Source organism: Ictalurus punctatus, chromosome 12 (assembly GCF_001660625.3).
Source record: "Ictalurus punctatus breed USDA103 chromosome 12, Coco_2.0, whole genome shotgun sequence".
Lineage (NCBI taxonomy): Eukaryota > Metazoa > Chordata > Actinopteri > Siluriformes > Ictaluridae > Ictalurus > Ictalurus punctatus.
Genome location: NC_030427.2, coordinates 15,452,930 through 15,480,738, shown reverse-complemented (window position 1 = coordinate 15,480,738; position 27,809 = coordinate 15,452,930). Strand labels below are relative to the sequence as shown.

Here is a 27,809-nt window from a genome sequence, read left to right as displayed (position 1 = left end):
CATAAATATTTGTTGAATTATTTTGTGTTTGGTTGTTGTTCCCTTCCCATACCAAAAACAAAAAAAAACAATGATAATGACAATAATAATAAGTTTTATATACATATACCAAATTTGGTAGGCATGCAGGTCTTCTTAAGACAAACAATTTTAACAATCATATCCATTAACTCTGCCAAACAGGAAGTCAGCCATTTTTGATTTTGTGCATTTTGACAGGTATCAAACATTTATAATCCTGTATAATCCTAAACATGTATAATACTCTTAGGGAATTCATCAGATTCAAACCAAATTTGGTCAGCATGATGAGAAGAGGTCCACAATGAGAACTAGACAAGTAATTTTTGATTTCATAAACGGTGTTGCCATGGCGAGGCAGTCAGTTAACGTGTTACCCACACAAATATGTAGTGCAACATAAATCTACATCATGCTGTGTTGCTCAAAGTTTACACTGATGTACAATGATGGGGCACAATCACATACGCATACACACAGTGATTCATTGTGATAGCACCCCCAACTGGCAACAGGAAGTGAGGCTTATAAACCAGTGATTTAATTCTCCTCCTAGACGATTTATCAAAGTTTATCCTCAAGCAAATTCGATCAGCATGATGTCAAGATTTCCACGATGAAAACTCTGAAGGAATTTTATACAACTTAGACTGTGTTGCGAAGGTGTAGTGATTAATTAACATTTCACATTGTACAATCCTGAAGGGTCACAAAATTCCACTGCACATGTATGTTCAGTGATGTGACATAATAACATCCACATGCTAACACTTTCTGATGAAACAGGCATTGCTGCACCTTTGGTGCTTGGGCCCACAAATCGCTGCTTGCAGCTATATTTTATGTTTATATATGTTTGTTTAAAGGTTACTCCAGGTCAGGTTTCTAGGCAGAGCTGATCGTATTAATTTCGTCCTGCTGGGAATACTTCAGCCCTGTGAGGTGGAACAAAAACAACAGCAGGCTGTTCTCCACTGCTCTCTGGAGCTCTGTTTAATGTTCAGACATCACATCTGCTTGCACAACAGCTTTGTGCGTGATTTTTTTTTCATTCTCATCTTAGACTCGAGGCAGGAAATCTACGTCACTGGAACTGGAAACATCCTATCCTACAAACAGGATGAGTTGCAGATAACGGCACACAGAAGGACCGAAAGCGTTTAGTAGAGCGAGAGATAAACACATGCACAGAGAGAAAGAGAGAGAGAAAAAGAGAGAGACTGCAATGCTAAAAGGACGGACGGTAAAGGATTGACTTCTGTATTTTTACAGACATTTTTTTTTTTTACAGTAACAGGATAAGTGTTTGCTTTAAGGAGTGTTTAAGGGTTGAAAATGCTTTAAAGTGGCTTCCTTTTGGGGTTTTGCCTTGCAAATATTTTGACTTGTGTACCATTTTACTTTTTAGATTTACCTGAAATGTCAAGTTCGGTGTAAATGAAATGATTATTTTCTGAGAAATGATCCTGAAGTGAAACTATAAATTGAGTCAAAAAAATGTATTCCAGTGAGAGTCAAAAAGTTGTTACCATTAAATGCATTCAGTTATAAAAAGTAAATGTTTTTAACCCCTTTCCCCCGACACTAGCGTTCATTCCGCTAGCGGAATGGAAAACAACTTATCGGACATTAAACAAATTAATTATTGTATCACGGCAGTACCGGTATAAGATTAGTCAGGACACTTGTGGCTTTCTGTGTGTATAGTTTTATGTCTGTGTGCTTAACTGCTGGTGAGCAAGGGGATGGGAAAGGGGCGGAGTTTGAGCTCCCTGCTGGGCAAACAATTCACACCGCTCCACGAAAACATTGAGACAGAGATCAATCTGAGAGCACGACTAAAGCTTTTTTTGATAGTAAAGCACCGTATACAACTGCCACAATAAAATTATAACATTTAAACCCAAGATCGGACTTGTATAAACGTTTACTACCTTACATTACCTACACAGACGAAAATCCAGTTCGCTCGCGGTTTTATAAATCATGCATATTTCCATCGGTATAAAGTCCATCCGCTTTATTGAAGAAAACAAATGCAAAGTTCCATATCTAGTCACAAATGTCCTCTTCAAAATGCATTAAGTGTTTTGGTATCCCACCCCTCTGGAATTTAGTAATTAGCCATAAACTAAACTGAGACACCATCTAAAAAAAAAAAGCTAATCTGCTTTGGCTATGCTGAACAACCCGCCTCCTAAATTATAATTGAGCAGTCTAACTTGATTGACACCCACTTGGACCAATTGTAGATACTTCTAGCTTTCGAACAAGCCCAAACTCGACATGATTGACTACTCAGAGGCTGGGAAAATCAAACGCGTAATCAGCACAACTAAACCTTTTACGCATGCGTCTTGAGTTGTGTGTCAGCGGGTACAGGCCAATCAGCAAAGCGCTACAGGGCCGTGCAGAGAAACTATCAGGAAATGGCCGCCCCGCTCTAGCGGTCTTCCTGCAGAACTTTATACAGCAGCGTTTTTGCATGTTTGGCAGATTTTTCTGATCGCTAGTTTTCTCCTGGTGTTCGCTCAGCGTGCGATTTATGGGCGTCTTATAGCGGCGGCGTGCTCCCGAAAAAGCCCGAATGCGTCACAGCTTCTGGAGCAGTTATTTCTGAGTGGCTTTTTTGAGGAAGACTATGTGGATTGAGTTGAGGGGCTCTGTATACCCCCAGAGAAGTCAGATGCGATGGGTCACTCGTGTGTCTATCATTTCAGCCATTCGGAGAGCAAGTGCTCCTTCACCCGGGGCTCTGGCACTATTTTTAATAAACATTATATTTTATAAGTATGTTTCAGACTTTTTTTTGTGTGTGTGTGAAATTACACATTGTGTATCAGAGTTCATGCTACTGCCATTTGTTTTCATTTTGTGCCATTTGGAGAGGTTATTTTGTGCCTTTAAAAAAAATGTTTGCTGTTTCTAGAAGTCTGCAATATTTAAAGGCTTTGTGCCATTTTTTTTATAAGCTTTGTGCCATTTAGAGAGGTTGTATGTCATTTAGAGACATTTGGTGCCATTTGGAGAGGTTTTGTGCCATTTTGGTGAGGTTTTTACCTGTGTTTGGATAACCTTACACACAATTTTAGTGGTTAGAGATAACTTCCTTATATTGTGGGTGTTCATGGACAAGTACTTGGGGCATCTTTGAGACCAGGAATGGGGTTGATATCAACATATGCTGTGAAGATATAACATTTGTGTTAAAAGTAAATATATTTTTTTAAATAATTAAAAAAAAAAATTCTGAATATATTGCCCCAGGTCAAAGAAGTCAAAGTGCTAGGTCAAAGAAGAAATACTTTAAATAACTGCTAATTCTTAAAGTCTTAAGTGTCTACTTTCATATGAGCCATTAACCACTACAGTGGTGTGTGAGATCACAAAACAAATCAATGCTGAACACAGGTACCCCCAAAACAGACAAAAATGCCATTTTTTGGCTACCGGTAAAAGAGGTTTAACTGATGAAATTAATGTAATTAATGATTGTTAACAAAATCATGGAGCAAATTTAAAAAGCTGCACAAAACCCATAAATAACATTGTAGTGATGTCACCATTTGTACTCCTATTTCATCTCACATTATTACATCATGCCGATAGTGAAAGTTGTTTTTGTTCACAGATTAAAAACCCAGACGTGCTTTAAAGATGGCCAGCGCTCCTATACCCCTCACTAATGTGGGAAGTGGCTACACCATCGTCACTCAAGTTCTTCCCTCATCAACATCCTCAAATACAGCGGATCAAAATTCCCCTCAGACGCTTGGCCCACTGCAGAAATTCCTGAAAGGAGAACCTAAAGCGCTGGGAGTACGTTTTCACAGAGAAAATAATAATAATAATAATAATAATAATAATAATATGTGGCTTACATATTTTCCTTAAAAAATCTAAATGTTATTAAAAAAGTCCCCTACATTATTTAATGAGAAAATAATAATTAGAAATAATAATATAAATAATAATTCACTTAATTTAAAAGACATTCATTTAAGAATTTTGTGTTGTGCTTTTCTTAGTATTTTTCATACTAAATTACTTAATAAAGTATTTTTAACCTCTTTAATGAATAAGCAAATAAATGTATATAATAATATGGTTAATATATAATAATGAAATAAATATGAATATATTAAGAAATAAACACGAACGTATAACTAAGTACTAAAAAATAAAAATAGAGTCAGTATAACCAAAACATCAACAATAATAATAATGAACAGAAATTTAAAATATTTTTTAAACCTAAATTAAATGAATATATTAATAAAATATTTTTTTACTTTACTAAATATTAATTTAAAATATAAACAATATAATATTTTAATAATGTTTTTCTAAGAGTACTTAGTACCTACTTTCATATTATTTTCTTACCCTAAATGAAATGATATTATATATTTATATTTTCATGTTTATTATAACAAAATAAAATCTACACCAATGAGCTACAACTTTATGATCACATGCCTGATATGCTGTTGGTCATCTGCGTGCCACCAAAACAGCTCTAATTTGCTGAGACATGGACTCTACAAGACTTCTAAAGATGTCCTGTGGTGTCTGTCTTTAAGTCCTGTAAGCTGAGAGGTGGAGCCTCTGCGGCTCGGACGTTGGAGGCCACGACAGCACCTCGAACTCTTCAGCATGGTCCTCAAACCATTCCCAAACAATGTACATATTGCAGCAGGGTGCATTATCCTATGTGGAATACCACTTCCATGAAGGGTGGTAGCTGGTCTGCAGTGATGTTCAGGTTGGTGGCACGTGTCAAATTGATGTCCATGTGAATGCTGGACCTCGTGGCTTCCCAGCAGAACATTGCCCAGATCATCACATTCCATCCACTGGCACATCTTTTCCACATCCACGTGATGTGAAAGAAAACATGACTCACCAGTCCAGGCCACCTTCTCCCATTGCTTCAAGGTCCAGTTCTGATGCCGATCGTAGGTGCTTTCACGGCATACAGGGGTCAGCATGGGCACTCTGACCGGTCCTGCAGATATATAAAATTTTCAGTAGCCCTCTTGATGGTTTGGACAAGACGGGATATCATTAATTGCCCTCGCGAAATGTTCGCCTAACACCCTGACCCACATCCAACCCACAAACTACAAGAACCGACTGTTCTTACCATCTAATTTATCTCCACACATTGACACATGCTGTTGTTACAAGACAATCAATGTTACTCACTTCATCTGTGACTGGCTATAAGGTTTGGCTCATTAATATAAATGTGTGAGATCATTTATTTGTTCTCCATTACAAGTTCTTTGCATAAACATGAACATAGTTTGCAAGTATACAGTATCAGAAAAAACAACCTGAATTCGAAAAGAGTTGGGACGCTGTGTAAAATGTAAATTAAAACCGAATGCAATGATTTGCCAATCTCATACCCCATATGTTATTCACAATAGAACATAGAAAACATATCAAATGTTTAAACTGAGGAAATGTACAATTTTAAGGAAAAAATAGGATAATTTTGAATTTGAGGCCACAACAGTTCTCAAAAAAGTTGGGATGGGGGCAACTAAAGGCTGAACAGTAAGTGTTACTAAACAGAAACAGCTGGAGGAACACTGCAACTAATAAGGTTAATTGGCAACAGGTTAATAACATGATTGGGTGTAAAAAGAATATCCTAGAGAAACAGAGTCTCTCAGAAGTAAAGATGGGATGGAATCTGGATGGATACATATGTTGCTCTAAAACCTGCATATACCTTTCAGTATTGATGGTGCCCTTCCAGATGTGCAAGCTGTCCATTCCATAGGCACTAATGCACCCCCATACAATCAGACATGCAGGTTTTTGAACTGAGCACTGATCAAAAGCCGGATGGTCCCTCTCCTCTTCAGTCCTCTTTAGTTTAGACGATGCGGCGTCCATGGTTTCCAAAAAAAAATAAATTCAAATTTCGATTCGTCTGACCACATAACGGTTTTCTACTTTGCCTCAGTCCATTTTAAATGAGCTTTGGCCCAGAGAAGATGGCTGTGTTTCTGGATCATGTTCACATATGGCTTCTTCTTTGCATGATAAAGCTTTAACCAGCATTTGTGGATGGCACGGTGAACTGTGTTCACAGACAATGATTTCTAGGGGTGTTTCTGAGCCCATACAATGATTTCTATTACAGAATCAAGCCTGTTTTAAATGCAGTGCTGCCTGAGGGCCCGAAGAACACAGGCACGCAATATTGATTTTCACCCTTGTCCCTTGTGGACAGAGATTTCTCCAGCTTCTTGGAATCTTTTGATTATATTATGTGCTGCAGATGATGAGAAATTCATAATCTTCGCAATTTTACGTTGAGGAACATTATTCTGAAATTGTTCCACTAATTTTAGGCTCAGTTTTTTTCCAGATAGGTGACCCTCTGCCCATTTAATTATGAAAGACTCTGCCTGTCTAAGATCTTTTTATACCCAATTATGTTACTGACCTGTTGCCAAATAACCTCCAGCTGTTTCTTTTTAGTAACGCTTACTGTTCCAGCCTTTTGTTGCTTTTTTAAGATGTGTTCCGGCCATCAAATTAAAAAATTACCTTATTATTTTCTTGAAATGGTACATTTACCTCAGTTTAAACATTTGATGTGTTTTCTATGTTCTATTTTGAATAATATATGGGTTTATGAGATTCGCAAATCATTGCATTTTGTTTTTACTTACATTTTAAATAGCGTCCCAACTTTTTGGAATTGAGGTTGTATTATTTATTTAAAACTATATTTTAGAAGTTAATGTGTGTGTCTTTTTAATTAGACCGTCCAAATAATGATTGGTTCGCTGATGATATTGTTTGGCATCGTGATGGCGGTCTACCCTCAGACCATCAGCGTGTACTCTGGAGTCATGTTCTGGGGCTCGCTGCTTGTAAGTGTTCTTCAGTTTTATTGACTTAAATTTATATATATATATATATATATATATATATATATATATATATATATATATATATATATATATATATAATTACATTATTCAGTGTCAGCTTCAATAATAATAAAACAAAATTCCACACTTGCAGCACATCGCTGCTGGTGCTCTGGCTGTTTCAGCAAGCAACAAGCTTAATGCCTGTGTGGTATGTAAACACCAACCGTATTTTAACCCCAACTCTTTTAGCATGGAAATGCACACATGTTTCTTTTCATCCATTATTTCTATTTGTCTTAAGAGATAAGATATAGAATTTTTCTTTATTTGCTGAGTGAATTTCATTTCACTTCAAATCTATACTTTTATTGCATTTTTTACTTTGCTAATTAATCTTGTTATTATGTTAACTGTTTAGTCATGTTTAAACAAGCCACATAGAAATGAAGAATGTGCATGCTACTTTAATAGACATAGTCATGTTTCCTGCGTCCACCTACCTCTACTAGTTCTTCAATATCACAAGACAGAAGTCACAAACAACATTTATTGAATATGAAATGTACAATTGTGACAGTAAATAAGGAAATGAAACCAAATTTCCAGAAAATGTACCATGTAAAATTGTAGGAAGTCTAATAAGGATTTCATTAGGATGTGTAATGTTGGCTTTTAGAAGAAAAAAATCATAGGTAAGTATTGATTGGTTAACATTTCGATATGAAGCGTGAAAATGAGCCTGAATACTCTCACTTATTAGAATGCATAAAATTTGGTGATTTATATACACTCGGTGTGAAATACTATAACTTTGTAGTAACTGTTAAGTGAAGCATCTTAAGGTTCTAGAGATACAGAACATTTCAGATAAAAGTCCAACATTTTCTTCATGTTTATATTTCAAATCGAAGGTGTAAGACGGTAAATAGAGGTAGTAAAATTAAAGAGTAGTACACAACATTTCCAGAGAAGCAGGATACTTCAGACAAAAGTAATACATGTATTATGATTATTATGATTACTTATTATGTTTAGTAATAATAATAATAATAATAAGAAGAAGAAGATGATAATTTTCCATCAGTGAAGCCGCTTTATTTATGCCATGAAGTACATTGATAAAAATCACTTTCTGATTACTTTTCTAGTGTTAAGGGGGAAAAAATGTTTACTATCGACAATGAAAATGTACAGACTGAAATGTGTGCAAGGCGACTGCTGAGTAAAATTCTGAAACTTCATGTTAAAGGTTTGCTCTTGTAGCTTCAATTAGATTTTTTTAAATAGAATTCTTATGGATGCTGATTGACAGTTGGTCTGGATCTGACATCTGTGTTTTTTTTATTTGCTGTTTTTCTCTCAGGTGAAGGGCGCTATGGTAGTAAATATTTTTAGCACGATAGCTGCAGCAATCGCCATCATCATGCTTTCCCTGGATTTCATGTTTGGGGCATTTTACAGACCCTGCTACTACTATGACTTCAGTTTTGTATGCCATATAAACTATATCACAGAGGTATGATTTCTTTATTTGTTGTTATTTAAGCATGAGGTGTGTAAGGGTAAAAATAAAAATACAAAAAAATAAAAAACAATACAATAAAAATGAATAAAAGAAATATGCTAAATAAAACAAAAAATGTGCAAATATATTTTCTGAATATTTTAGTACAGAAAATAGTATTAAAGAGTTAAAACAAATGAACAAAAAAGAGAAGTTACTTTAAGTGGCAGGACTTTCTGACATGTGTATTTTGATGACGGTGGATCTTTATTTCAGAGCCGTACCGATGGAATCGTTGGTGTTCTGCTGGTTTTCTCTCTGCTCCAGTTCGCCATCTCTATCGCAATATCAGCCTTCACCTGCAAAGCCACCTGCACCAATGAACCTACCGTAAGTACTTTTAAAAAAGGTAAAAAAATATAATATCTTCATGCGTGTCACAGCTTTATTCTCAGGAGGTTGCAAGTTGATATCTCAATGAATAATTTCTCCTACTGTTGTCTGTTCACAAAATACTAGTTAGAAATCAGCTCCAATCTAATTCAGCTGTCTTAACACTCAAGCCACATCTTACATGAATTAAATCCACCTGCTGAAAAAGCCTTCACGGGACTAGAAGGTCAGCTGTCATCTTCTGAAACGTTACACCCGGCACCGCAGATAATCACTTCATTTCAGTTCAATATTCTTAGTATAAACAACAGACACTGTGAAAAAGCAGAAAATGTGGGTATAGATTCAGATCCCCACACATTACAGGAAGAAAGTTCTTATCAAGTTACCATGTAAGAACCTGTGAGGACATCAGGAAGAGTGAAAATTCCTGTAAAACTTTAGCGTGATGTCAGCGTTCAGCTGAGGAATCTTAAGCATAGCGGGAATCATTTAACCTCCTTGTTACCATACTGAGTAGCCGAGCTGAGCGCTTCCTCCATCAGCAGGTTGAAACTGTGTGAGGTTCTCTCCTGCCTGGAGAAACATATGGAGCGTTGCAACAAGAAGCGTTTACATTTACATTCCAGATCTTCGGCACACTTTTCCAGTCAGGCTTTGAGAACTGAAGCATGATAAGCAGGTGCAGATGAGGGGTGGATTCATCCTAGAGGAAGGGGGTTTGCTAGCTGACTTTACAAAACATTGATTATTTGCTAGCTGTTGTTGAGGTTTGCTGAAGAGGCAGCCTTGTATCGTGAGCGCCTGTCACAGTTTAGGCAGGCCTGCTGCATCCACAGAAGTCAAAGTCTTCTGACAGGCAGCAGAGACGGATTCAAGTGCAGGTGAACTTTATTTCAACGAGTTGATAATCCAAATCATAAAACAAGGACGTAGTCAAAAACAGGTGTTGGTCAGTCAATTCACAGAGTTATTGAGAAAGCAAACATGAGATGAAAAGGCCGATGGAAAGTTCTGGGTTATTTATAGCAGTGTGTGACATCTGGGACCAGGTGTGCGTAATTATACTGTGTTCATGATCCAGTCAGAACTTGGAAATTTCTGACCTCCCAGGAGGAAAGATCCGACTTTCAGACTTATAATTCCGACTCTGAAAGTCAATGTTTTTTAAGAGCTCAGACTTCTCTCAGACTTCTCCTAACGTTTTTTGATTTTTGCATTTCTGTTTACTTTTGAAATCAGAAAATCCTTTCACGCTATTTTTGGTGTTATTAAAAGTGAATAATCACATCTACTTTAAAAATAAAACAAGCACTAACCAAACCACTCTTTAATTCTAGTTTTTGTAGACAGCTTAAAGTGAATATTCATTTTTTTACGACTTTAGACGCCTGAGTTCGTGTGAACGCTCTAGCTTGTATTGAATTGGAAAATTTCTGAGTTTCCAGATGTTTTGAAGGCAGCATTTTAAGTGCAGTGACCTTGAACGAGGAAATGGCTGTGGCTGATGGGAAATGGAACCTGGTTTGGCCACATTGTGAGGTTATGAGGAATTCTGTGAGTCAGAGTTTATGACAGCAACCAGCGCTAATGTGAAATTAAGTAATGTTACCTTTATCTTTAGCTAGGATGAAGAACAATCTACAGTACTGTAATTGTAGTGAACAGTTTGGAGTGCTGTAACGATTCTAAACATGTGTATATATTGCTATGGTGTAACTAGGAAGCTCTGTGTATGTGTCATATAGCTGAACATCGTCAATGTGGTTCCAAACCCTGAGGGATGTGTTCCTGTGGTCAGTTCCTTCCCAGCTCATCATGCTCAACCGGTAAGAGAAACCTGCAGGATATCGTTATGAAGCTCCACATCACTGAATAGTCCATATTCATATTTACATGGAAACCATGTTTGAGATTTTGGGGTTTTTGATTGAATAAAGTGTTGGCATTCATGTTCAACTGACCTCATTGTCGCCAGAGCCCTGCAGCTCTTGAGACCTTGAGACCTCCTGGGGAAAACTAAGGTTGCTACTGGAAGTGGTATTAGGGTGGCCAGCAGGGGATGCTCACCCTGTGGTCTGCGTGGGCCCTAATGTCTTTCGGATGAGATGTTAAACCCAGGTCCTGACTCTCTTTGGTCATTAAAATCCCAGAACACTTCTCCTAAAGAGTAGGGGTATAACCCTGGTGTCCTGGCAAAATTATCTATCATGGCCACCTAATAATCCCCCTTCCCTGTATTGGCTATATCACTTTCCTATCCACCAATAGCTGGTGTGTGGTGGGCGTTCTGGCGCACTATGGCTGCCGTTGCGTCATCCAAGTGGATGCTACACACTGGTGGTGGTTGAGGAGATTTCCCTTTCATACAATGTAAAGCGCTTTGAGTGCCTATAAAAGTGCTATATAAATCTAAGGAATTATTATTATTAATTATTGTCCTGGACACGAACTAACTAATTTATTCGTAAAGGACCGTTTACATAAGAAATATGATGTAGACATCACATTTCAATGAGCAAGAGAAGGGCTGAAATATTATTCATAAATTCTTCCAGTTGTGTAAATGTTTTTGCCCAAACCGAACAACAAATTCTTGGGAAACATAACAAAACATTTGCTGATTTTCTAGCTGCTCATGTGCATATGTTGCTAAACGTCAATCAGCTATAAATTACCAAGTGATTTCCTGGTTCATTTACATTTAGCCACAGCCACAAAAAAATGCAAAGCTCAAAGAGAGCTGGAAGAGCACCTCCTATGCACACTGTAAAAAAAGAAAAGTTGACTTAACATAAAATTTCAAGGCAACTTGCACAGCTTTTTTGAGTTTACTCAACTTAACTTCACATAGCTCAATTTTTAACCTTAAGTTGAGTAAACTCAAAAAAGCTTTGCAAGTTGCCTTGAAATTTTACGTTAAGTCAACTTTTCTTCTTTACAGTGCATGCACTAAATCTTCCAGTAATTCAGCTCAGCCATTACACTACCATAGACACACACTTGACAGCGTTGTCTGAATATATAATTGAACTAACTCAGCGTCAGTGTTTACATGATTTGAAGTCGATCAAGGTTCATATAGGTGAGAGTCCTTTTATGTAAATTTACACAAAGTCAGGAGTGATATGAAGGAAATTAATGTTTTTCCAACCAACTGGCTTTTCATCAACACCACATTTAAATATACTCACCACATAAAATACTCGTATGAACAATTTCCAAATGAATTCTTTAGTTTGTGTCCCGGACGATAAATGAGGTCAGTTGTGGTGAGTAACAAATGAGTTGTACAGATGAGATGTCAGTAAATGTACACCTATAATGTCAGTGAATGTCAGTAAATGTATACATTTATTCTTTAGGCCATTACCAAGCATGCAGTAGCTGAGAATAAACATAATTATTTTTAATTTTCATTTTATTTTTTTATACAGGGGGACAGTACAATGAATGCTTTCGCCATGAGCAGTGCCCCTCCAGCGTACCGCGAGAAAAGCCAACCAGACTAAATAAGAAATTATTCTTGTTAACTGTTAAATAACACTGTTACTTAACACAAGATGGAAAACAATCACACTCGAGTGCCTACTACACGTCACACTGCGTACTTTAACATCTACACACATTCAACATTTAAATAAATTCTTATCTGTTTCGCAAAGGAATCTGTGTACATTGAACACACACACAAACATTATATATATATATATATATATATATATATATATATATATATATATATATATATATATATATATATACAGTATATATATATATATATATATATATATATATATATATATATATATATATATATATATACACACACACATTACATCATGTTTCTACAATAGTATATAACACTCATAACTCTCCTGTAAGGAGAATTCTGCAAAGATAAAATAAAGGCATTTTTAAATGTAAACTATTATTTTAAATAAAGTTTTTTATTTTATTTTTTTTAAGTGACCAAAGTTTAAACGTCTTTCGACTTCTGTGTTCTGCCATGCTCAAACAAAGGACAAAGTATCATAAAATAACAGTAAAGGTAATAAATATGACTTATTCTATACTGTATATTGATTATTTGTGGGGTTTTTTTGTTGCCCCCTTTTTTAGCCTGACAGTCCATCACAGTCAGAATCAGTATTTCCTTTAATTTAATGTTTCTTTTCAATTTAGAAAGTCAAATGGGTTTGAAACGGCTTGTTAATAAAGACTGTATTTTTGAGTGAGCTTCTCTTTTCATGTCGCCTTTTTTTTTTTTTTTACGAATTTTACATTTCCATCCTTTTCCCCTTTGTAGTTAAAATGAAGAGAAAATCCAAAAGGACATAATGTCTTTCTTTAATAGGAAAAAGAAAGATGATGGTCAGTCAAGACTGGAGAGAAAATGCTACAGAATACAGCTTTTATGAACACATGATAATGTTACAGATTATCATAAACACATTTTCAAATGACTGCCTAAGTTGATTTGTGGATATGTTTGGTTGTGTTATATACCTACGTGTGTCATATAGTTTACAGATGCAGAAAACTGCCTAGATGTAAGGCATCTAAGTGCCTTAGATGCTAAAAAGATGTTATCATTATTGATCATTATCACACTACAATATAGAATTACTTGTCAAATAAATGAAACATGAAAAGCCTATTTCTAGAGACTGCAGTGATACATGACATGGTGAAAAATGACTTGAAATAATCCTGAAAGCAGGTTAAGATAAATGTTTAAAGTGTGCCCAATAAAAGCACAAGTGGCCCCTACCTGGACCCCCCACAGTTACTGTGGTTTAGAACCACCACTGATCCAAATCAAAAGGCAAAACTGTGGTCAAGAACAAGCAAGGAGTCAGGTGATCGTCAAATGGGTATAAACTGGGCCAGGACAAGAATCGTGAAACGCTAGGCTTTAAACAAGATCAAAAACCAAACAAAGAAACGATACTCAAAGGGCTTGGTATGGCAGAAACTCTCGTAACACATACTTTGCACTGAACAAAAGACACACGAGGGGTTTAAATACTTAACTAAATCAAAGGTAAAACATAAACAGCTGTGAATAATAATGACATGTGAGGGAGTCATCCAATAACGTATCAGGGATGGAGACTAGGGATGAAACGGTTACCGGTTTCACGATAAACCATGATAAAATTCCCAGACGGTTAGTATTACCATGTCACATTTTATTATTATTAAAACCGTACGCGATTAACGTGATTTGTAAAACTCACGGTAAATGTTGTCCACACACCCAGCATGAGTCTGACACAGGCGTAGCATGCACCGTTGTTTTTGAGTGTGAAAAAAGACACTATAGTTAAAAACTGAACAAGTCTGCTCAATTCAGCATGAACCGAATGAGTCAGAGATCAGCAGAAGGCAGATTACACTTATCGCTTGAAGAAAGTGAGACGAGCTGACTGACAAGACGATGGCTGAAGATCTGGTTTAATATAATAAGCAAGTTTGTCATTGTATTGTTTTGTTACTGTTGTGTTTTTCATTCAGAATAATAATGAAACCACCATTAAAACAATTTCCACCCCCAAATTGCCTCTACTTTGAAAGCGAGTGTGAAATTAAAAAGCTATTTAAAAGCGAGTGGGGAAAGACTGTCATAAAATTGGCTTGACATTGAACGTTCGATATTTGCAAATTAAGGGACCGTCTCTAAAGTTACATATGACATTGGTGTACACGTTTCTAATTTCAATAGCATTTGAAGAGAAGAACTTACAGTCATAAAACCAACTGTGAAGTGTTCATGTAGGTGTCAGCTATGATGCACACCTTATAGATTTTTGATAATTAATAAAATAAACTATAAAATCATGTGTAAAACTTGGCATGTATTTCACTACAGAATGGACTCATTCACAAAATATACCATACTTTAAAGTTCAATAGCATTTGAGGAGAATGTCTTACAGTCACAAAACCTCTTGGAAGGTTAGAAATTATCCCGAGCATTGTCACTGCCTTCCGTCATGTTCTCTAACTGAACTAAATGATTTTATTACTATAAAAAAGCAAAATGACAGTGGGGACGGTGCCACGGTAGGCAAGTGATGTAATCGGTGTGCGGCCGAACACCGTGTAACACCGGGAACACCGATTATCACAGTAAGCATAGTGACAACCATCCATCATTTTATAGTCAAATATAAACCTGTTTAAATGATTTCAGTGTGTGTATCAGTACTTTTTGTACATTTTAACAATAACGTGATAATACGGATAACTGTGATAGTTTTCGACACAATAATCTGTGAAATGAAATTTTCAAACCGTTACATCTCTAGTGGAGACAAAAAGTTAACTGTAATGCTACATTCATTACCAAGTGGGAATCTGAAAACTTTCCAACAACTTTGGGAAATGGGGAAAAATCTTTTTAGGATTACACATGCATTAATATCAATGTTCTTTTTTGAGCTCTTAAAAATCGAAAAGTTTCACTCAGTTTGTTGTAGATGTCCCTTAAAACAACAATAACAAAATTTAATTTATTTATACTCACTCATTTCTTAGCATCTAATTCATGGCCAGGATTGTGTTCTGCTATTAAATATTGTTATATTATATTTATAATTATATTATATCGGTAATAGTTACTTTACCACATGCCTAATGGTCTGATTGAAACACTCAATACATGTAATTTAATCATGTAAAGCACACATGACTGCTAAACAACAACAGCAACAACAAAAACAAAACCCAGAGTTTCATTTTTTGCTTATGCTTTGCTACCACGGTTGATTATTTTCGTACAACAGCACCTCGCAAAGTGTTTCATTCTTCTTATTCCACAGCAATTTGCCAACAATTAAATATTTTAATATGTGTTAGAGAACAAATAACCATACTTTTAATCCATCTATAGTTATAGTTTAATGTTGCTTCATGGGCGTTGCATGTTAGTTCCTGTTATCACTTAAACAGTCGTTCTCTCACCAGCCTGTCTGTTTCTTTCAACTGAACAAGACAAAAAAAAAAAAAAAAAAAACCTTGCAGCTTGTCATGTTACCAAAAAACACAAAGTGTAAACTCATCTGCCCTAAAGATGCCAGCAAAAAAACAAAAACAAAACAAAAACAGCTTTAGCTCTAACAAATTGCTGACACAAGACTTCTTCCATAATTTTTAGATATACACATTTCCTTACAAAAAACTCTGTATCACTGTATCAATCGTTCAATCACATATTTTTAAAATACATTTATGTGGAGTGTTCACCAAAAAAGTCCATGTGACTGAGTGGCTTCTACAGAAATGACAACATATTAGAATGAGTGCATTAATATAAAGCGGTGGTTTGCAGCTGCACTGATCTCAAAAATTAATAAAAAATTAATCAACACCCACTGTTCAGTTGGAACTTTCATTTTGAGACAGTCCAAAGATACAATGAGACAGTGGGGTTTAAATAGACAACCTCATCATTGTTTAACACAAAACAGTTAAAATCAGTAGCATAACAAAGCAATGACAGGATGGGAGCAGAGAGGTACTTCAAAGCTTTTATATCTAAACAAGCCAAATGAGTGCAAGCTTACTGTCATCGTTTGTAAGTCACTTTGGAAAAAAGCGTCTGTTAACTGAATAAATGTAAATGTCAAAAACTGCCTTTGTTTAGCATTTGCCCACAGTGCATATGGGTAACACTCATAGTTCCTCAAATAAAGCTATATATGGGTAACAAATTAGCATATAAATGAAGTTCCTGTGTAATCTTCACATCTCTCTATTTTTTAAGCAACGTTTGCAATGTTTGCCAACCAGGCAGTCAGAGGTAAGGCACAGGTGAGTGAAGTGTGTACACATTCTGTGTGGTAAAAAGCCAACAAGAAAACAACAAAACAAGACAAATTAAATCTTTTGTTTTTTTGTTTTGGCACCCCATGAACTCCATATACGATAAAAAGATGCAGGTGCCTGCTTGCATCTTTATTCAGAAGAAAATCAGAAATTACTTCACAGTCCATCAGGTTGCAGAACAAATACCAAGTTCATAAACATGATACTAGCGGAAGATGTACAGTACTGCTGCATTTTAACCCAACCTAAACACTGCCATTTGTACCATATTTCTGTACAAACAAAAGAAATATGCTTTCATAATGCTGCTGCACACAGAGCTGCATTTCTCTCCCGGTTATCCAGAAATTAATTATTTAAACCAAATCAAAACTTGTACGTTTATTGTGCATGTTTTTCATGGTTTTCAACATGAAAACCATGTTCAAAAACAGGAAGTCAGCCATTTTTGATTTTGTGCATTTTGACAGGTATCAAATATTTATAATCCTGTATAATCCTAAACATGTATAATACTCTTAGGGAATTCATCAGATTCAAACCAAATTTGGTCAGCATGATGAGAAGAGGTCCACAATGAGAACTAGACAAGTAATTTTTGATTTCATAAACAGTGTTGCCATGGCGAGGCAGTCAGTTAACGTGTTACCCACACAAACATGTAGTGCAACATAAATCTACATCATGCTGTGTTGCTCAAAGTTTACACTGATGTACAATGATGGGGCACAATCACATACACATACACACAGTGATTCATTGTGATAGCACCCCCAACTGGCAACAGGAAGTGAGTCTTATAAACCAGTGATTTAATTCTCCTCCTAGACGATTTATCAAAGTTTATCCTCAAACAAATTTGATCAGCATGATGTCAAGAATTCCACGATGCTAAACTCTGAAGGAATTTTTATATAACTTAGACTCTGTTGCAAAGGTGTAGTGATTAATTAACATTTCACATTGTACAATCCTGAAGGGTCACAAAATTCCACTGCACATGTATGTTCAGTGATGTGACATAATAACATCCACATGCTAACACTTGCTGATGAAACAGGCATTACTGCACCTTTGGTGCTTGGGCCCACAAATCGCTGCTTGCAGCTATATTTATGGTTGCTGTTACTGTTTGTTTAAAGGTTACTCCAGGTCAGGTTTCTAGGCAGAGCTGATCGTATTAATTTCGTCCTGCTGGGAATACTTCAGCCCTGTGAGGTGGAACAAAAACAACAGCAGGCTGTTCTCCACTGCTCTCTGGAGCTCTGTTTAATGTTCAGACATCAAATCTGCTTGCACAACAGCTTTGTGCGTGATTTTTTTTTTTCATTCTCGTCTTAGACTCGAGGCAGGAAATCTACGTCACTAGAACTGGAAACATCCTATCCGACAAACAGGATGACTTGCAGATAAAGGCACACGTTAGAACCGAAAGCGTTTAGTAGAGCGAGAGAAAAACACACGCACAGAGAGAAAGAGAGAGAGAAAGAGAGAGACTGCACTGCTAAAAGGACGGGAGGTAAAGGATTGATTTCTTTTTCTTTTTTTTTTACAGCTATGTACCAAGATAAGTGTTTGCTTTAAGGAGTGTTTAAGGGTTGAAAATGCTTTAAAATGGCTTCCTTTTGGGGTTTTGCCTTGCAAATATTTTGACTTGTGTACCATTTTACTTTTTAGATTTACCTGAAATGTCAAGTTCGGTGTAAATGAAATGATTATTTTCAGGGATGGACAAAATACTGAGAAATGATCCTGAAGTGAAAGTATAAATTAAAAAAAGTCAAAAATTGTACTTCAGCGCTGCAGTATTGCAGTGTGCTCGGAAAACCGAAGCTCATGCTCGTGCACGAGCCAGATGCGCATAGCGAGCACACTTTTCGGTCGTCAATGACAGTGGTTTTGTTTATGTTGGACACGTACTTTTATTATGGTCATGTTCTGTCTCCGCCCCTGTGTAGTCATTGGTTGTTTTCTGAATGTGTGCCATCATTGTTTTCAGCTGTCACATTATTTACGTGTTTAACCCATGATTAAGTTTGTCATTTAAACCCCTCATGTCACTGTGCACTTTTGCGTAGTATTGAGTTTATCTCTTTACCAAGTGGTTGTTCTTTGTTTCTGGTTTCTCATTTTGATTCGTTATTGACCTTGTTTCTCATTTTGATTCTAGCCTTACCCTGTTTATGCCTGTTTGTATATTGCCTATATTAAACGTCTTTTACTGCACTTGCATATGTCCTAAACCTCCCTTGCGTAAATATTGTGACAACTGTAGTGATGTCATCATTTGTACTCCAATTTCATCTCACATTATTCCATCATGCCGATAGTGAAAGTTGTTTTTGTTCGCAGATTAAAAACCCAGACGTGCTTTAAAGATGGCCAGCGCTCCTATACCCCTGCCTAATGTGGGAAGTGGCTACACCATCATCACTCAAGTTCTTCCCTCATCAACATCCTCAAATACAGCGGATCAAAATTCCCCTCAGATGCTCGGCCCACTGCGGAAATTCCTGAAAGGAGAACCCAAAGCGCTGGGAGTATGTTACACAATTACATCATAGAGAAAATAATAATAATGATAGTAGTAATAGTAGTAGTAGTAGTAATAATAATAATAATAATAATAATAATAATAATAATGTGTGGCTTACGTATTTGCCCTAAAAAATCTAAATATGTTATTAAAAAGTCCCCTACATTATTTATTGAGAGTGCAATAATTCACTTAATTTAAAAGACATTCATTTTAGACTTTAAGGTTGTGCTTTTCTTAGTATTTTTCATACTAAATTACTTAATAAAATGTTTTTAACCTCTTTAATGAATACGCAAATAAACATGAATATGGTTAATATGGAATAATGAAATAAATATGAATTATTGAGAAATAAACATGAAAATATAACTAAGTACTAAAAAATAAAATAAAACTGAAGCCAGTGTAACCAAAACAACAACAATAATGATCATTTTTTTTAACGATAATATTTTTTACCTAAATGAAATGAATACATTAATAAAACATTTTATTACATTACTAAATATTAATTTAAAATACAAACAATATATTTTAATAATCTTCTTCTAAGACTACTTAATGTGTACTTTACATAATATTTTCTTAAGCTAAATGAAATGATAAAATAAACATGAAAATATAAATATATATTTTTAAAAATAGGATAAAATCTACACCAGTGAGCTACAACTTTATGATCACATGCCTGATATGCTGTTGGTCATCTGCGTGCCACGAAAACAGCTCTAATTTGCTGAGACATGGACTCTACAAGACTTCTAAAGATGTCCTGTGGTGTCTGGCACCAAGACATTAGCAGCAGATCCTTTAAGTCCTGTAAGCTGAGAGGTGGAGCCTCCGCGGTTCGGATGTTGGAGGCCATGATAGCACCTCGAACTCTTCATCATGGTCCTCAAACCATTCCCAAACAATGTATATATTGCAGCAGGGTGCATTATCCTATAGGGAATACCACTTCCATGAAGGGTGGTAGCTGGTCTGCAGTGATGTTCAGGTTGGTGGCACGTGTCAAATTGACGTCCATGTGAATGCTGGACCTCGTGGCTTCCCAGCAGAACATTGCCCAGATCATCACATTCCGTCCACTGGCTCATCTTTTCCACATCCACGTGATGTGAAAGAAAACATGACTCACCAGACCAGGCCACCTTCTCCCATTGCTTCAAGGTCCAGTTCTGATGCCCATCGTAGGTGCTTTCATGGTGTACAGGGGTCAACATGGGCACTCTGACCAGTCCTGCAGAAATATAGCCTCATATGCAGCACTCTGTTGTGACACATTCCTTCTAATCATCATTAATCATTCAAATTTTCAGCCCTCTTGATGGTTTGGACTGGATGGGATATCCTTAATTGCCCTTGCGAATAGTCCGCCCAGCACCCTGCCCCACATCCAACACATGACTGTACTCTTACTGTCTAATATATCTCCACACACTGACATGCGCTGTTGTTACAATGAGTGTTACTCACTTCATCTGTGACTGGTCATAATATTCTGGCTAATTGATATAAATGAGTGTGATCATTTATTTGTTCTTTAAACATGAACACTGTTTGCAAATATACAGTATACAGAAAATAGTATTTGTTTAAAAAGTTAAAAGTTAATCTGTTAACTAAATTAAGTTAATTTGATATTTTAAAAGTTTTTCTTATTATTATTACTGTTATCATTATTAGACTGTCCAAATAATGATTGGTTTGCTGACGATATTGTTGGGTATCGTGATGGCGGTCTACCCTCAGAATATCAGCGTGTACTCTGGAGTCATGTTCTGGGGCTCGCTGCTTGTAAGTGTTTTTCAGTTTTGTTGACTTAAATAAATATATATCATTACATTAAATTATTCAGTATCATTTTTAACAAAAACAAAAAATATTCAACACTTGCAGCACATCACTGCTGGCTCTCTGGCTGTTTCAGCAAGCAACAAGCTTAATGCCTGTGTGGTATGTAAACACCAACCGTACCCCCCCCCCCCCCCCCCCCAACTCTTTTAGCATGGAAATGCACACGTTTCTTTTCATCCATCATTTTTATTTGTCTTAAGAGATAAGATATAGAATTTTTCTATATTTGCTGAGTGAATTTCATTTACACTTTGAATCTACACTTTTATTGCATTTATTTACTTTGCTAATTAATCTTGCTATTATGTTAGCTGTGTAGTCATGTTTAAACAAGCCACATAGAAATGAAGAATGTGCATGCTATCAATCATTTCAATATCACAAGACAGAAGTCACAAAAAACATTTATTGAATATTAAATGTACAAGTATGACAGTAAATAATGAAATGAAACCAAAATTCCAGAAAATGTACCATATAAAATTGTAGGAACTCTAATAAGGATTTCATTAGGATGTATAATGTTGGATTTTAGCAGAAAATTTTCATAAGTCAGTATCAATTGGTTAACATTTGGGTAAAAAGCATGAAAATGAACCTGAATACTCTCGCTTATTAAAATTCATACAAATTTGGTGATTTATACACACTATCAATGAAGCCACTTTATGAAGTACATTGCTAAAAATCACTTTATGATTACTTTTCTAGTGTTAAGGGGAAAAAAATATTTACTATCGACAATGAAAATGTATAGACTGAAATGTATGCAAGCCGATTGCTGAGTAAAATTCTGAACATTCATGTTAAAAGTTTGCTCTTGTAGCTTCAATTAGAATTTTTTATTTTATAGAATTCTTATGGATGCTGATTGACAGTTGGTTTGGTTCTGACATCAGTTTATTTTATTTGCTTTTTTTCTCTCAGGTGAAGGGCGCTATGGTGGTAAATATTTTTAGCACGATAGCTGCAGGAATCGCCATCATCATGCTTTCCCTGGATTTGGTGATTGGGCCATATAGATTCTGCCTCTTCAATGGGTGCGGTAATGACTTTATCGCAGTGGTACGATTTCTTTATTTATTTTTATTTAAGCATGAGGTGTGCAAGGGTAAAAATAGCCAAATAAAAATACCAAAAAATATCAACAATACAAGGAATAAAAGAAATCTGTAGCATAATAAAGCAAAAAACATGCAAATATATTTTCTATTTTAGAAAGTGTATATTTTAGTACAGAAAATAGCGATAAAAACAAACAAAGAAAAAGAAGTTACTTTAAGTGGCAGGACTTTCTGACATGTGTATTTTGATGACGGTGGATCTTTATTTCAGAGCCGTACCAGTGGAATCATTGGCGTTCTGCTGGTTTTCTCTCTGCTCCAGTTTACCATCTCTATCGCAATATCAGCCTTCACCTGCAAAGCCACCTGCACCAATGAACCTACCGTAAGTACTTTTAAAAAAGGTAAAAAATATATCTTCATGCGTGTCACAGCTTTATTCTCAGGAGATTGCAAGTTGATATCTCAATGAATAATTTCTCCTACTGTTGTCTGTTCACAAAATACTAGTTAGAAATCAGCTCCAATCTAATTCAGCTGTCTTAACACTCAAGCCACATCTTACATGAATTAAATCCACCTGCTGAAAAAGCCTTCACGGGACTAGAAGGTCAGCTGTCATCTTCTGAAACGTTACACCCGGCACCGCAGATAATCACTTCATTTCAGTTCAATATTCTTAGTATAAACAACAGACACTGTGAAAAAGCAGAAAATGTGGGTATAGATTCAGATCCCCACACATTACAGGAAGAAAGTTCTTATCAAGTTACCATGTAAGAACCTGTGAGGACATCAGGAAGAGTGAAAATTCCTGTAAAACTTTAGCGTGACGTCAGCGTTCAGCTGAGGAATCTTAAGCATAGTGGAAATCATCTAACCTCCTTGTTACCATACTGAGTAGCCGAGCTGAGCGCTTCCTCCATCAGCAGGTTGAAACTGTGTGAGGTTCTCTCCTGCCTGGAGAAACATATGGAATGTTGCAGCAAGAAGCGTTTACATTTACATTCCAGATCTTCGGCACACTTTTCCAGTCAGGCTTTGAGAACTGAAGCATGATAAGCAGGTGCAGATGAGGGGTGGATTCATCCTAGAGGAAGGGGGTTTGCTAGCTGACTTTACAAAACATTGATTATTTGCTAGCTGTTGTTGAGGTTTGCTGAAGAGGCAGCCTTGTATCGTGAGCGCCTGTCACATTTTAGGCAGGCCTGCTGCATCCACAGAAGTCAAAGTCTTCTGACAGGCAGCAGAGACGGATTCAAGTGCAGGTGAACTTTATTTCAACGAGTTGATAATCCAAATCATAAAACAAGGACGTAGTCAAAAACAGGTGTTGGTCAGTCAATTCACAGAGTTATTGAGAAAGCAAACATGAGATGAAAAGGCCGATGGAAAGTTCTGAGTTATTTATAGCAGTGTGTGACATCTGGGACCAGGTGTGCGTAATTATACTGTGTTCATGATCCAGTCAGAACTTGGAAATTTCTGACCTCCCAGGAGGAAAGATCCGACTTTCAGACTTATAATTCCGACTCTGAAAGTCAATGTTTTTTAAGAGCTCAGACTTCTCTCAGACTTCTCCTAACGTTTTTTGATTTTTGCATTTCTGTTTACTTTTGAAATCAGAAAATCCTTTCACGCTATTTTTGGTGTTATTAAAAGTGAATAATCACATCTACTTTAAAAATAAAACAAGCACTAACCAAACCACTCTTTAATTCTAGTTTTTGTAGACAGCTTAAAGTGAATATTCATTTTTTTACGACTTTAGACGCCTGAGTTCGTGTGAACGCTCTAGCTTGTATTGAATTGGAAAATTTCTGAGTTTCCAGATGTTTTGAAGGCAGCATTTTAAGTGCAGTGACCTTGAACGAGGAAATGGCTGTGGCTGATGGGAAATGGAACCTGGTTTGGCCACATTGTGAGGTTATGAGGAATTCTGTGAGTCAGAGTTTATGACAGCAACCAGCGCTAATGTGAAATTAAGTAATGTTACCTTTATCTTTAGCTAGGATGAAGAACAATCTACAGTACTGTAATTGTAGTGAACAGTTTGGAGTGCTGTAACGATTCTAAACATGTGTATATATTGCTATGGTGTAACTAGGAAGCTCTGTGTATGTGTCATATAGCTGAACATCGTCAATGTGGTTCCAAACCCTGAGGGATGTGTTCCTGTGGTCAGTTCCTTCCCAGCTCATCATGCTCAACCGGTAAGAGAAACCTGCAGGATATCGTTATGAAGCTCCACATCACTGAATAGTCCATATTCATATTTACATGGAAACCATGTTTGAGATTTTGGGGTTTTTGATTGAATAAAGTGTTGGCATTCATGTTCAACTGACCTCATTGTCGCCAGAGCCCTGCAGCTCTTGCCTGGTTTGCCACTGAAGCTAAGCAGGGTTGAGACCTCCTGGGGAAAACTAAGGTTGCTACTGGAAGTGGTATTAGGGTGGCCAGCAGGGGATGCTCACCCTGTGGTCTGCGTGGGCCCTAATGTCTTTCGGATGAGATGTTAAACCCAGGTAAACCCTGACTCTCTTTGGTCATTAAAATCCCAGAACACTTCTCCTAAAGAGTAGGGGTATAACCCTGGTGTCCTGGCAAAATTATCTATCATGGCCACCTAATAATCCCCCTTCCCTGTATTGGCTATATCACTTTCCTATCCACCAATAGCTGGTGTGTGGTGGGCGTTCTGGCGCACTATGGCTGCCGTTGCGTCATCCAAGTGGATGCTACACACTGGTGGTGGTTGAGGAGATTTCCCTTTCATACAATGTAAAGCGCTTTGAGTGCCTATAAAAGTGCTATATAAATCTAAGGAATTATTATTATTAATTATTGTCCTGGACACGAACTAACTAATTCATTCGTAAAGGACCGTTTACATAAGAAATATGATGTAGACATCACATTTCAATGAGCAAGAGAAGGGCTGAAATATTATTCATAAATTCTTCCAGTTGTATAAATGTTTTTGCCCAAACCGAACAACAAATTCTTGGGAAACATAACAAAAAATTTGCTGATTTTCTAGCTGCTCATGTGCATATGTTGCTAAACGTCAATCAGCTATAAATTACCAAGTGATTTCCTGGTTCATTTACATTTAGCCACAGCCACAAAAAAATGCAAAGCTCAAAGAGAGCTGGAAGAGCACCTCCTATGCACACTGTAAAAAAAGAAAAGTTGACTTAACATAAAATTTCAAGGCAACTTGCACAGCTTTTTTGAGTTTACTCAACTTAACTTCACGTAGCTCAATTTTTAACCTTAAGTTGAGTAAACTCAAAAAAGCTTTGCAAGTTGCCTTGAAATTTTACGTTAAGTCAACTTTTCTTCTTTACAGTGCATGCGCTAAATCTTCCAGTAATTCAGCTCAGCCATTACACTACCATAGACACACACTTGACAGCGTTGTCTGAATATATAATTGAACTAACTCAGCGTCAGTGTTTACATGATTTGAAGTCGATCAAGGTTCATATAGGTGAGAATCCTTTTATGTAAATTTACACAAAGTCAGGAGTGATATGAAGGAAATTAATGTTTTTCCAACCAACTGGCTTTTCATCAACACCACATTTAAATATACTCACCACATAAAATACTCGTATGAACAATTTCCAAATGAATTCTTTAGTTTGTGTCCCGGACGATAAATGAGGTCAGTTGTGGTGAGTAACAAATGAGTTGTACAGATGAGATGTCAGTAAATGTACACCTATAATGTCAGTAAATGTCAGTAAATGTATACATTTATTCTTTAGGCCATTACCAAGCATGCAGTAGCTGAGAATAAACATAATTATTTTTAATTTTCATTTTATTTTTTTATACAGGGGGACAGTACAATGAATGCTTTCGCCATGAGCAGTGCCCCTCCAGCGTACCGCGAGAAAAGCCAACCAGACAACTGAGGATAATTCTAAATAAGAAATTATTCTTGTTAACTGTTAAATAACACTGTTACTTAACACAAGATGGAAAACAATCACACTCGAGTGCCTACTACACGTCACACTGCGTACTTTAACACTACACACATATGTATGTATATATACATATATATATATATATATATACACACACACACATTACATCATGTTTCTACAATAGTATATAACACTCATAACTCTCCTGTAAGGAGAATTCTGCAAAGATAAAATAAAGGCATTTTTAAATGTAAACTATTATTTTAAATAAAGTTTTTAAAAAAAAATTTTTTAAGTGACCAAAGTTTAAACGTCTTTCGACTTCTGTGTTCTGCCATGCTCAAACAAAGGACAAAGTATCATAAAATAACAGTAAAGGTAATAAATATGACTTATTCTATACTGTATATTGATTATTTGTGGGGTTTTTTTGTTGCCCCCTTTTTTAGCCTGACAGTCCATCACAGTCAGAATCAGTATTTCCTTTTATTTTATGTTTCTTTTCATTATAGAAAGTCAAATGGGTTTGAAACGGCTTGTTAATAAAGACTGGATTTTTGAGTGAGCTTCTCTTTTCATGTCGCCTTTTTTTTTTTTTTTTTTACAAATTTTACATTTCCATCCTTTTCCCCTTTGTAGTTAAAATGAAGAGAAAATCCAAAAGGACATAATGTCTTTCTTTAATAGGAAAAAGAAAGATGATGGTCAGTCAAGACTGGAGAGAAAATGCTACAGAATACAGCTTTTATGAACACATGATAATGTTACAGATTATCATAAACACATTTTCAAATGACTGCCTAAGTTGATTTGTGGATATGTTTGGTTGTGTTATATACCTACGTGTGTCATATAGTTTACAGATGCAGAAAACTGCCTAGATGTAAGGCATCTAAGTGCCTTAGATGCTAAAAAGATGTTATCATTATTGATCATTATCACACTACAATATAGAATTACTTGTCAAATAAATGAAACATGAAAAGCCTATTTCTAGAGACTGCAGTGATACATGACATGGTGAAAAATGACTTGAAATAATCCTGAAAGCAGGTTAAGATAAATGTTTAAAGTGTGCCCAATAAAAGCACAAGTGGCCCCTACCTGGACCCCCCACAGTTACTGTGGTTTAGAACCACCACTGATCCAAATCAAAAGGCAAAACTGTGGTCAAGAACAAGCAAGGAGTCAGGTGATCGTCAAATGGGTATAAACTGGGCCAGGACAAGAATCGTGAAACGCTAGGCTTTAAACAAGATCAAAAACCAAACAAAGAAACGATACTCAAAGGGCTTGGTATGGCAGAAACTCTCGTAACACATACTTTGCACTGAACAAAAGACACACGAGGGGTTTAAATACTTAACTAAATCAAAGGTAAAACATAAACAGCTGTGAATAATAATGACATGTGAGGGAGTCATCCAATAACGTATCAGGGATGGAGACTAGGGATGAAACGGTTACCGGTTTCACGATAAACCATGATAAAATTCCCAGACGGTTAGTATTACCATGTCACATTTTATTATTATTAAAACCGTACGCGATTAACGTGATTTGTAAAACTCACGGTAAATGTTGTCCACACACCCAGCATGAGTCTGACACAGGCGTAGCATGCACCGTTGTTTTTGAGTGTGAAAAAAGACACTATAGTTAAAAACTGAACAAGTCTGCTCAATTCAGCATGAACCGAATGAGTCAGAGATCAGCAGAAGGCAGATTACACTTATCGCTTGAAGAAAGTGAGAC

At 36.3% G+C, this 27,809-nt stretch overlaps 2 protein-coding genes across 2 annotated transcripts; both read left to right on the top strand.

Annotated features, from left to right (window-relative positions):
• The first annotated feature begins 1,112 nt into the window (after window positions 1-1,112).
• Window positions 1,113-13,059, top strand: LOC108273082 (membrane-spanning 4-domains subfamily A member 4A). The gene is made up of 8 exons (XM_017482072.3): window positions 1,113-1,264; window positions 3,653-3,840; window positions 6,810-6,920; window positions 7,075-7,131; window positions 8,287-8,439; window positions 8,704-8,817; window positions 10,569-10,649; window positions 12,258-13,059. The coding sequence occupies exons 2-8, from the start codon at window positions 3,679-3,681 to the stop codon at window positions 12,330-12,332; spliced, it is 753 nt and encodes a 250-aa protein (XP_017337561.1). The 5' UTR covers window positions 1,113-1,264; window positions 3,653-3,678; the 3' UTR covers window positions 12,333-13,059.
• Window positions 13,060-17,858: 4,799 nt separating this feature from the next.
• On the top strand, window positions 17,859-26,619 carry LOC128634064 (membrane-spanning 4-domains subfamily A member 12). The gene is made up of 8 exons (XM_053684034.1): window positions 17,859-18,172; window positions 19,006-19,193; window positions 20,879-20,989; window positions 21,092-21,148; window positions 21,977-22,114; window positions 22,385-22,498; window positions 24,246-24,326; window positions 25,962-26,619. The coding sequence occupies exons 2-8, from the start codon at window positions 19,032-19,034 to the stop codon at window positions 26,037-26,039; spliced, it is 741 nt and encodes a 246-aa protein (XP_053540009.1). The 5' UTR covers window positions 17,859-18,172; window positions 19,006-19,031; the 3' UTR covers window positions 26,040-26,619.
• Window positions 26,620-27,809: the final 1,190 nt, after the last annotated feature.

Bases quoted from the DNA above. Each gene is read 5' to 3' on its own strand.
- LOC108273082 (XM_017482072.3), top strand. From the start codon at position 3,679: ATGGCCAGCGCTCCTATACCCCTCACTAATGTGGGAAGTGGCTACACC. The intron at 3,841-6,809 runs GTACGTTTTCAC...CTTTTTAATTAG, and splicing joins GAGAACCTAAAGCGCTGGGA to ACCGTCCAAATAATGATTGG. The intron at 8,818-10,568 runs GTAAGTACTTTT...TGTGTCATATAG, and splicing joins CCTGCACCAATGAACCTACC to CTGAACATCGTCAATGTGGT.
- LOC128634064 (XM_053684034.1), top strand. From the start codon at position 19,032: ATGGCCAGCGCTCCTATACCCCTGCCTAATGTGGGAAGTGGCTACACC. The intron at 19,194-20,878 runs GTATGTTACACA...TATCATTATTAG, and splicing joins GAGAACCCAAAGCGCTGGGA to ACTGTCCAAATAATGATTGG. The intron at 20,990-21,091 runs GTAAGTGTTTTT...CAACACTTGCAG, and splicing joins TGTTCTGGGGCTCGCTGCTT to CACATCACTGCTGGCTCTCT.